An 11,945-nucleotide genomic window follows, 5' to 3' on the forward strand; every position below is an offset into this window, starting at 1 on the left:
AGACCATAAAAACTGCTTAGGACGAGCAGCAGTTCAAGGCAAACTGGCTTTCTCCGGCGAAAAAGGTTGACAAGGCTGCTGTACACAATCTGATGGCAGGGGTTAAGGGGCCGTTCACTAATTACGTAAGCAAGATTTTTGAATTTTTGAACCTCCCCTCCCCCCCCATGTAAGAAAAAGTAAGATTTTTCATAACCCCCCCTCCCCCCCCCCCCCCCCCCCCCTGATAAGATCTTACTATTGGAATAATTTTAAGAAACGATTTTATAGATGAAATTCAAATTTATTAAAAAAAAATAACAAAAAAAAGATTCGTTTGCTTCAGGCTTACTGATCAAAAAGAGTGAACTCATTTTGTGCCCACTCATTGACTGGGTGGATTTCAGCATCGCAAGATCCATCGGGATAATCGATTGTTTGGTGGATTTCTCCTACAGCAATATCGTTGATATCTATCCATTTTACATCTTGATATCCTGTAACCTCGTCGTGAAGTAAGCACAGTACTTCATTTCCTCTTCTGCCACTGACGCGTGTTGATTGTCTACCGGTTTTTTTAGATTTACTAATTCCACCATGAAGAGCCTTCGAATGGATCTCCAAATTTTTCTTTGATGCAAAGTACAATCCACACGTTGAACAGATTCTTCCGACAAGTTCAGATGCAACCGAAGGACAAAACATATCATATGGCATCATTTCCGCCAGAGCTGGCTTGGGGCGAGGAAGATTTATCGTTAAATTTTGAAATAAAGCCATAAAATGATCCGTCGTTTTCACATCTTTCACATCAGGAATTATCAACCCATCTGACGTTTGTCTCAACGGACACGGTGGAGGCAGGAATCGGTTCTGTAGTACGTTGAGGATATTACTTCGCATCGGTTTGCAACATGATAGATCAGTACATTTCACAATTTGAAGAGCGTATTGTGAATCTCGAACATGTGCACAGTACCATTTTGGATCCGATTGACGAGGCAAGTCTGGAACATTATTGGCTTCCTTATATTCTACAACTACCTCATAGCCATCGATGACCAATGTGTTCCAAACGCTTGACAAAGCTTCACCTGCAGCTTTGAAATTCTTCATCTCAAGATCAGTGTCTTGAGTAACACCCCTTCCATTTAGGTGGCTCCCGTATGTGTCGCTAGATAGAATTAATCCGGCTAGCTGAGCACTCACAGGGGCCATACGTCGCTCAACCCTGTTGAAAGCGCTTCTTCCTGGAGCATTCGTCACAACAAACATTGCATCAAGGTCGTGATCTTTGAAATGTTTGATTGCAAACAGGATCACCTTCGGATATCTGTGGAAAATTGATACATTTTAGCTACTAATAATTTCAGGTGCAATGGTAAAACAAACCTTGGATTTTCATCTGGCCCTCCGTCCACTGAAATGATCACAACTGGTTTCAACAAACCAGCATTTGTTCTGGTATGCTCTCTAAAAATCTCGAAATTAAGAATCTTGTCGAAATCTTCAGCATGTGTGTTGGCATTTGACGCTGAGTGTTTTTGGCTCCTGATTGCAATATACGTCGGACCAGAGTACGAAACTGCATCAGGTGAACCAAGACCCTGTTCTCTGATAACCATCGTGCTGTAGACTGAAGGAGTCAGTTTGTGTTTGGGCGCAACAACCCAGTCATGGTCTGGCAGTTTCACACGATACTCAAGGTGCATCATCAGCGGTGCTTGTTTGTTCGCCGCAGTAAGGCCAATTGGAACCTTCGCCTTGTCATCCTGACTTAAAAATATTGCCTAATCCGGACCCAAAACAGACGCTAGCGCCTCCACACTACGGATGGTTGAAGTACAAAAGACGCCATAAATATGCAGTTTATGCTCAACTGTTTGTGCTTTGCATAATTTCACCTATAATTCAAACAAATCCATCATAATTTAAAAAATTATCAATTTAATTTTTTTTTTTTATGAAGAAATGCTTACCGGGACGGTTTTAACGTGCCTTTTTCCATCGATTGTAACCGAATTCCGCGGCAGAAGCCTTAGATATAATCCACTTCGAGATATTTCAAATCCATGATCCTTGACAGCTTCATGCAAATCATTTAACGTTCGGTAAGTTCGAATCATTTCGGTTCGTCTCTTATCATCAGCCGCACTTTTGAGCAGAACTAAATCAACGATAGCTGCTAGCATTGCATCTTCATTTTCCATTCGAGGACGACCAGGTGCTTCCTGAATGTTTATTAATGTAGACGCATCCGGTGCAGCTTCAACCAGTTTCTTCATTAGTTCTCGTCTCTTTTCCCGGAATTTTTTCTGGTATGCTGCATTATCACGCATACGCTTCAAATTTTGTTGCATCTGATCAATATCTTTTTTTACTTTTCTTAGTTTTGCCTCCGAGCCATTGTCCAAACCTGCATCGCGCGCTGTTTTTAAAGCTGTTTGCTTGGCAACAAGTGCAGCAACTTCAGCCACAATTTTATCCTGCGACGGAGTGTGATGTTTTTTTGAGCTGGTTCCTGCTATTGGTTGCCCTTCTGTTGGGGAATTCACATCAGTTTGATCGCAATGGTAGGAAGAGTTTTGATCGGAAGATGATTTGTCATCACTCGACCGAGAAGCCGCATAATGTGAATCGAACATTTAATACTAAAAGGATTTATAAAAAAAAATGATAGCTAGTTACTTTACTAAAGAAATGTGCATAACTACCGCGCCTCTTCAATTTAATCGCTTCCAGCTTTTTAATTTCACAAGCCACTAAACTATGGAATTCATCTGCAGATTTGGAAGCTGCTTTCAGCGCACGCCACGAATCGTTTGCTTTTATTTGAGCACCAGCTGCAGAGAGCTCGGGATGAGCTTCCTTAAAAGCTCGCTGCAGCTTGATGTGGAGATCTCCTTGCTTCGACATAATCACTAGGATTAATAACAAATTGCCACTTTGATTCACGTCGTCACTTCAAAACAAAAACATTGCGTCAACTGTTGCACTCTGAATTGAATAAACACACTGAGAAAAATTTACGTACATTTGAATTTCATACTACACAGCAAAATTTTTCAAAAAAGTGTACGGAATCTAATACACGAGTAAACAAATGTTATTTTCAACTCAAACGGTCAATAATATTTGTGTTACATATACCTTTTGTATATCTTTTCGATTCAACTTGTGCCATTTTATTTCGTAGGTTGAGTCATCAATAGAAAACCGAGTATGTTGCTCCAGCAGTAGTAAGATTTTTGGAAACCCCCCCTACCCCCCTGTAAGAAAATGTAAGCAAATGTAAAACCCCCCCCCCCTCCCCTCCTATGTGCTAACGTAATTAGTGAACAGCCCCTAAGCGTAAGGCCCGGTAATTCGGATTTGGAAAAGCGGAAGCCTAGCTGAATATTTTCCTGAATTTTATACTAATTAAACTTGAAAAAGAAATTTAATTTGATTTTTTAAATAAACGATTTCTCCGATTTACACGCGTTTTCCTTTGACCAAATTTTGACTGTATCACCCTTTATGTAGCTTTAGGTTTGAACATCGCTCAATAGGTATCAGCTGAGCTTTTTTCTGGTGATACTTATTTAGCCAATTTTGTATCCCAAATTCTTTGACGGTTCCAAAAAAAAGCTTGGGAAAATACTTGTCATGTACTATCATGTAATGTCCGCCAGACGTAAAATGTTGATCGAATGTAACTGTCAAGTTTGATGACTCAGGATTTACCAGTTGCGTCAGACGCAGCGGGTGGCGCTAGCTGAGTCTAAGTCATTTCGTCAGCTTAATCGTATGCACCAGCATCGACGGTTTAGCGACAAAGTTTGTTAATCGAAACCACCTTTCTCGATCCGGACCGAAAGTGTCTCAATTAGGGTAAGGTAATTTATTTTATCATCGCCACGCCACGCCGTGGTCGCAAGGAAAGCAACTTCCACGTTGAAAAGTGCATTTATGATGAATAATGCATGCCGCGAGATGGGGGTGCGTTGAGATTTGAATTAGTTGAGACATTGCTTTCGGCGTATTGTTCCATGGTCTGGGTCCGGTTTTTGCTTGATTTTATTTGTCGATCATTAGAATACCTACTAAAGGGATTCGCGGGGGTGTTCTGAGGGTGGATACCTGGAAAAAGCTATCTCTGGATTAGAACTGGAAGCTTGAGACTACAAGACAGACAACAGCGGTTGACGAGATAAGGAAAAGAAATGGGTCTGGTTCTTGGCCTGGGGAGTTGCTTGCGCAGACTAGTTCCTGGAGGTTTTGGAGTATAAAAAGGTTCTAAGGGTGAGGTCCTAATGTCACAGTTAGTTGGTGCGTTCTACAGCTTGGAGGTTGTTAAGTGTTTTAACGGGAATAAATTTCAGAAGCTAGAATACCAAACATGAAAGTGAGTGTTGGGAGTGAAGGTTTTTGGGGTTGTTTTTTGAGTGGAAAAGTGAATAATGTGGTTATAAATTTACTCGCAGGCTGCCGCTTTGTTCGTCGTGTTGGCTTTGGCCTTGGCTGCTGAGGCAAATCCGGCCTGGCCATGGGCTCCGTGGGCTGGGGCGTGGCCTGGAGCTTGGCCAGGAGCATGGCCAGGACACTGGGCAGCCTGGCCAGCTGCTCCGATTGCAGCTCCAGCTGGTCCCGTTGTGGCCGTTGATGCTGCTCCAGCTCCAGTTCCGGCAGCTACATCCGTAACGGCCAATCGAGGAGCCGTTCACGTGGCCCCACTTCCGGGACATGCCATCAACCAGCATCAGCTCAATCTTGCTCCGGCTCCAGGAACCGCTTAGAACTGTCGATCTTACCGCTTCTATCCTATCACCAAAAAAAGTCAAACACAAAACTTCAATCTAGAGATGTCCCCTTTCTTTCCTATCTATCAGTGCGCAAAGATCTTTGAATAAAGTCACTTTATTTCTCTATAACAGAAAACAATTTGGTAATTTCATCTATCTAATATCACTAATATTGTGCTAGTGTCGTTGACGATTTCTACCGCGGGTTCATGGCCAAGTATCGTTTCACCATTTTCGGCGCAACGTATCTGTTCGTGGTATAACCTTGGCCTTCGACGAAAACGTTCGGCCTTTCGGAAGATCCTGGCTGCACTGGAGTATAGTCAATAAGAGACTTTTGTGGAGCCACAAAGCTCATATAACGAGGTTGTTCATCCAGAAACGGAGCATAATAATCCAACCAATCGTAAGTGATCCGTGCCATTTGGAGGAACCAATCATCTCCACTCACTTCCGGAAGTGCTTCGTAATACTCCGGACTCTGATATGACTCATCATAGAAGCTCTCCTGTGGCAAATAGAATCCTTCGGCTATCGCGATCGCAGCGAAGGTGATCCACAGCACCTGTGAAACCACAAATAAAAATAGCACTTGAACTTCACCCTTTAAATCACACCATTTTAAAAGTGAGATCCACTTAGAGACCTACTTTCATCTTAGCCTCCGAAAAAAAACGACACCGCCAAACCAAAAACACTCCAATTCTTGTCAACGATCGGTTGAACTCTGACCGTGTCAAACCGTCTGGTGATCGCTTATAATAGTTGTGAAGTTTATTTGGTGGCCGCGAATGTTTTCCCTTGTCGACGTCTTCGCGAACTTTGCCGACAGGCCCCATCTATCTGGGGGGTCAAATTAAGGCTTCCGAGGGTCAAGTTCGCTAGTTGGGCGCCGCCGGCCAACCGCCATGCTTTATGATCATAAATGATTTAGATGTTTATGATGAGTGCCACCGGTCGCGACGGAGAAGACCCAGTCGTTATCTTTATGTTTTTTTTTTTGCAAAAAAGAGCCGCGAAAAAACAAATAAAACATTACAGTCGCCGGTGTGTCGTTTAGACCTTTCGGACGTGCTGCAGCACCTCGACCTTTCTTTTGGATTCAGATTTTTCCTTCTTGTGTTTTAGCGGAGAGCGTATCGCGCTGATTAGTGAGGGGCAACCGTTTATCGCGATGGGATGCCTAACTAATTGATACAAACTGCCCTATCATTTAAGGTGGTTTAACACTTTTGCCTTAAGAAAGTTTTTTTGCAACATTTGGCATTGTAATCCTTAGCCATTAACAGTTTTCCTTGGGTTTCTACATCTCATAAAATCCTTACCTTTGAAAATTTCATTTTCTTCAATCCAAAAATGTCTTCATAACAAAAATGTATTTTTTTTTACTTTGTTGCTTACCTCAAAATAGTTTTTTTTGTTTCTAGTTTACCAAGCAAAACTGTCATCAAAGTTTAATTTTTCATCACTCAGTTCTGGGGGGCAGAAACGATCGATTCCTAACTCATTATGTCTATATTGGTCTATCGGTGTGTTGACGCGTGACAATTAAAACGACTTACGTTGAGGTCTCGCAGGAAGTTGATTTAATTTGGCGGTTTGTTGCTTGTCATTATTAAGTTGATAGACATCGCCTTAAAATATTCAATCACCGAACACTGAAATATTTTGTTATACATATCGAAAGATAATTGGCCAATTTTAGAGACGGCCGAATACCGAATATTGGCCTTGTCAACTATTCGGCCAAACGAATATTACGCCCAATATTCGGTCAATCATTCTATTGAGTTTTAAATGAATAAAGCGACTTTTTCACTTTCCTCCTCTTTTTTCCATTCTCATGCCTCTCATGTTTTTGCATCGATCATTTTCAACCAGATGATATTACCAGATTTTGTGCTACAAGATCTTTTTCAAGTAATGGTCTTTCTGATTTTCCAAAATGTCACCAATATCTGAAAGATTATCAGATAACTTTTCGCTTCGAAAGCGTTTATCACCAAGAAGATTCGGTTCTTGTAAAATCTGGGACCAAACATGTCGATACAAGTGCCAAGCACTTTGAAATTGTTTATTTGATATCGAATTAGATGAAGATAGAATTCGACAAAGATATTCTCAAAATAGTTGTTAAAAAAAACGATGATCTTTATCCTTAAGCATACCATACTTTTAACCTAAGCTTGCCAGATTGCCCGGATTTATCCGGGTTTGCCCGGATATTTGATGCAAAATTTCGAGAAAGTCCGGTCCGGCACGGTTGCCCGGATATCGTGAAAAAAGTCCGGATATTGCCCGGATTTTTTCACAATTTTCACAAGGAACCAAAAAAAATCAAATTTTTTGAGTAAGTTTCAGCAACATCGATTAACGGAATGGAAATTTTCAACGGTTGTTTCAAATAATTTCGCGGATTCACTTTTATAAACCTTTAACTTTTTAAGTGCTCCAAAAACTTTTTGGACGTCTGCAATTACATTAATAAAATGTTAATTTATTTTTTTTTTCCATTTTTTATATATGTAATAAAACTTAAATTTTGCCCGGTTTTTGAATTTGAAAAATTGAAATCCATGCCCGGATTTTGCCAGGTTTTTTTGAAAAAATGCCCGGAATTGCTAGGCCCGGATGAGAGTGGAAAAAATTCTGGCAACCTTATTTTAACCCCACGGTCGTGCAATTCGGGGCGAATTTTGAAAAAAAATTATTTAAAAAAATTGGCAAATCTGAACAAAATCTAGACATTATTATTAAACATTCAAAAGGAAAAAGAAAAAAAATACGTTAAATTAAAATTTTTCATTAAATTACAGCAGCAGTGTTAAAATTGTATCCAAGGATTAAAAAAAACTATGTTCATTTTGATTTTTTTTTAAATCGATTTTATACACAAAATCTAAAAATTTTCAAAGAGAAATTTTTTTATTTGATTTATCAAATAATACAAATTAAGCCGAGCAAAGTTTGGGAGGTTTAAAACAATATGCCCTGATATGCCCAACTAGATTTCACTTGTCTCGAGAAAAAAAAAATCCAAAATAAGTTCATTTTCAATGCAAATTCTCATATTTGAAGGCCCTTTGAAAGAGAACATACGGATTTTTGTGCAAAAGTCAAATTTTCATAATTTTATTATTGCCCAAGATTATTGCAATGCTTAAAAAATGATTTAGCACATTTTTCTCGCTTAATTTATGTCGTATTTATAAAAATTAAAAATTTCAAAAAATATTGAAAAAATTAATTAATGAAAAAACCGGTTTCTACAAGGAGCGCCATCAGGATGTATCTAATTTCAACTTCGAATAACCCTCGCAAATTTCAGTTGATTTTAATAAAACAAACCAGATTCTTTTCGAAAATTTTACACAAATTATTCCAAACCAGATTTAGAATAAAACATCGATAAAATTTCAATCTCCATTTGATACACAAAAGCAGCTCTTTTGCAGGCATTTTGCTTAATATTGACCAGTATTTCGGGCTTTTTGCCTCAAGTTCATCAGTGTTCTTCGGTTTGCTGGCGTAAACTTTACTTTTCTAATTTATCCCCACAGACGCTGACGAATAGAAACCTGGTGATTTGCTAAAGACTCGTACTCAAGGAAATTCGTCTCCAAACTATGGATCGTCTTGGTTGTGAGCGCTCAGTTCCTGCCATATTTTCTACGAAAGCACGCATAGTTTATGTTGAAAACGCAGGTTTCAGTGGTGGAATAGAGTTATCTTTATTCATGTTTCGTCTATGAGGTCACTAGATTACAACTATATTAATTAGCGATAGCTAATTGTCACTTCCACCTCTTATATTCCCTAACCGGGAAGGTACTCATTTCTCAATGAGTACTTTGATATTTTTACCCAGAATATCTGGCAACACTGTTGTGTTACCACGAACCCAATTTGTGTTGTCTCGCTTGACCGTGTGATGATGTAAACATTTATACCGTGTTTACCATCATCAGCTGTCATCATCAATCATCACCGCTATTGTTTCAATTGCGAATTGACTCAAAGCATGCGGAACCAAAACAAACTGTTTTGGTTTCACCGACGGAGCGGCAGATTTCCTCTGCCGAAACTGTAAGTATCAACACCTCCCCTCAATTCGCAGATTGAGAATGCTGAACAGCTTCGCGTGCCTCGCCCTTGGTAACGCCTTCGTGAACGCATCAGCTGGCTGATCCTCAGTGGAGATGTGTCGCAAAGATAGCTGACCGCTTCTTATGATGTCTCTGATGAAAGCATACTTCACATCCAGATGCTTCATCCGCTGATGAGTCCGCGCCTCTTCCAGATACTGGATGCACGGGATGTTGTCCTCCATTAACGTGAAAGGAGGGGTAACCACACCCAATTCACCAAGGAAGTTTGTAAACCACAAACCTTCCTTGACCGCATGGCAAAGGGCTCCTATCTCAGCTTCGGTCGACGACAGACTGACCGTCTGCTGACGTTTCGTTGACCACAAAACTAGATTCCCGAAGATCATGTAAGCGTAACCTGATACAGATCTTCGATCATCAGAGTCGTTGGCAAAATCTGCATCAGCATATCCGATGAGTGGTTCCAATTTCGCGTTTATGCGAAATACCAACGCCGTATCGGTCGTACCTCGAAGGTATCGCAGAATACGCTTCAGGCCTTGCCAGTGCCTATCCGCCGGGCTGGCCTGGTACTTGCTCAGTGCGCTAACCGCAGCACAGATATCTGGTCTCGAAGATGTTGCCAGATATTGTAAACAACCGATCAATTCTTTGAATGGTTGTTCGGTGATAGCCTCACCATCGTTCAGCTTCGTCCAGCGAACGTTTGTGTCAAGCGGTGTGCTTACGGGTTTACAATCGGCCATACCGAATCGTTGCAGAACCTTCTCGACGTATCCTGATTGCGAAATCTCGATGACGCTATTCGGAAAGTCTCGCTTCATGGTCATCCCCAAGAAAGTCTTGACTTCCAGGAGATCCTTCATCTGGAATAACCTTCCAAGCTCGGTCTTGATCCAGATAACCTCTGAAACGTCTTTTCCAGCAATCAGGATGTCATCCACGTACAGGATGAGAGTGAGTCCTCGCTTACAGGATCGGTAAACGCAGCAGTCACTCTTCAACGGATAGAAACCAAGCTTTCTTATCTCGTCGTCGAATCGCTGGTTCCAAGCACGACCCGCTTGCTTCAAGCCGTACAGGCTTTTCTGTAATCGAACGACCTTCGATTTGCCGACGTCATCGTTTGGCAACTGCATGAAGATAACCTCTTCTAAATTTCCATTCAAGAATGCAGTTTTGACGTCCATCTGATGAACGACCATGTCGTGTTCGTTCGCCAACGCCAAGACGGTCCGAACGCTCTCCATCTTGGCGACCAGAGCGTATGTTTCCCAGTAGTCCAATCCTGGTCTTTGGGAACATCCTTTCGCGACCAATCGAGCCTTGTAGCGACCATCGTCCTTCACGGTGAACACCCACTTGGACAGGATGGGTTTCCTGTGGCCCGGGGGCAAGCTAACCGCTTCCCAAGTCTTGTTCTCCTTCAGGGCTGTCATCTCCTCGTCGATGGCGACCTTCCAGGAATCCCAGTCTTCCCGGCGCTTCAGCTCCGTGATGTTCTGAGGTAGCTCCTCATCAACAACAGCAGCTACGTTAGCCACGTAACGCTGTGTAGTCCCTCTTGTTCGCTGACTTCGTCTCAGGGCCGGTTCAGGGGTGACGGAATCTTGGTCATCATCGTCATCGTCCGGGAATTCCGCGCTGCTCTCGTAGTCGCTCTCGCCGTGATCGTCAACAACCACACTGTTAACCACAGTGTGATCGGGATCAGCAGGCACATCGGCTAACCGCTCAGATGTGTTTTCTGTTGTTGGCACATCGGCTGACCGCTCGAATGTGTTTTCAGGTGCACGCACTTCGATGGGCTGCTCGGATGTGTGCTGTTGTTCTGGCTCATACACATCGGCTAACCGCTCAAATGTGATGGCCTCTGGTGGGTCTTCGATAGGCTTCTCAATGCCCTTCTCTGGCGCAGCACCGCCACGCACTGGCTCCAGAACACTGGTTTCATCAAAAACCACGTTGCGGTGAATCTCGATGGATCGGCTCGAACCATTCAAAGCCGATATTCATTATTCGCGTATCCCACGAATACCAGACGTTTGGATTTCGGATCAAGCTTCTGCCGCTTTTCTTTGGGAATCTGTGCGTACGCTGGACAACCGAAAATGCGCAGGTTACTCAGCTTTGGCTTCCGACCGTACCACATCTCGAAAGGAGTCTTGTTGACCACAAGACCTCTTGTTGATGATCTGTTTGTGAGGTACGCAGCGCACAAAACAGCTTCGCCCCACATCGTCTTCGACAATCCGCTACCATGGATCATCGCTCTGGCCTTCTCCATCAGTGTACGATTCGCTCGCTCGCTGACGCCGTTCTGCTGCGGAGTATACGGGACCGTGAATATCATCTGAACTCCTTTCTCAGAACAATGTCTTTGAAACTCGTTACTAACGTATTCACGCCCGTTGTCGCATCGCAGCTTGCACAACTTCTGACCGAAGTGTGCAGTTGCCATAGCCTCGTACTGCTTGTAACGCTCGAACACCTCGCTCTTGTGTTTGAGCAGATAGACAGTCATGAAGTGGGTGAAGTCGTCAATGAACGTGACGAAGTAACGGAATCCGTCAAACGTCGGCACCTCCATATACCCACACACGTCCGAGTGCACAAGCTCTAATGGTCTACCCGACCTAGGCAACTCGACGTTGTGGAAACTGTTGGCTGCTTGTCTACCTGCCATACAGCTTTCGCAGACATCTTGTTTCTTCACCTTGGCTGGAATATGGCAGATACCTCTACCATATTGTCACGGACCATTCGCTGCAACGCTCCAACACCAAGATGTCCGAGACGCATATGCCATTGTTTGACTGCTGGCTGACTTCCAAGCAAGGCTTTCCGCCTGGTTTTAGGGCTCCAAAACAAATCCAAGCAGTATAAGTCATTCAGGAGTTTTCCTTGGGCGAAAACCTCCCCTGAATACTCAAACTGGACTTGCTTTCCGAGAAAAGTAACCCTTTTCCCGTTCTCGGTGCACTTTCTGACCGAAAGTAGGTTTTCGTCGAGTTCTGGAATCACAAGTACATTGTACAGTATAATTGGAACAATGGACTTTCCAATTACACTG

The 11,945-nt window shown here is 42.6% G+C and overlaps 2 protein-coding genes across 2 annotated transcripts; one reads left to right on the forward strand and one right to left on the reverse strand.

The window, feature by feature from the left end:
• The first annotated feature begins 4,289 nt into the window (after window positions 1-4,289).
• On the forward strand, window positions 4,290-4,797 carry LOC129745043 (adult cuticle protein 1-like). Its single transcript, XM_055737866.1, has 2 exons — window positions 4,290-4,366; window positions 4,446-4,797. The coding sequence occupies exons 1-2, from the start codon at window positions 4,361-4,363 to the stop codon at window positions 4,755-4,757; spliced, it is 318 nt and encodes a 105-aa protein (XP_055593841.1). The 5' UTR covers window positions 4,290-4,360; the 3' UTR covers window positions 4,758-4,797.
• A 162-nt stretch (window positions 4,798-4,959) lies between these two features.
• On the reverse strand, window positions 4,960-5,477 carry LOC129744823 (uncharacterized). The gene is made up of 2 exons (XM_055737545.1): window positions 5,414-5,477; window positions 4,960-5,328 (listed from the first exon to the last, which is right to left on the reverse strand). The coding sequence occupies exons 1-2, from the start codon at window positions 5,417-5,419 to the stop codon at window positions 4,960-4,962; spliced, it is 375 nt and encodes a 124-aa protein (XP_055593520.1). The 5' UTR covers window positions 5,420-5,477.
• Between the last annotated feature and the right edge of the window lie 6,468 nt (window positions 5,478-11,945).

Source organism: Uranotaenia lowii, chromosome 2, assembly GCF_029784155.1.
Source record: "Uranotaenia lowii strain MFRU-FL chromosome 2, ASM2978415v1, whole genome shotgun sequence".
In the NCBI taxonomy this organism is placed as follows: Eukaryota; Metazoa; Arthropoda; class Insecta; order Diptera; family Culicidae; genus Uranotaenia; species Uranotaenia lowii.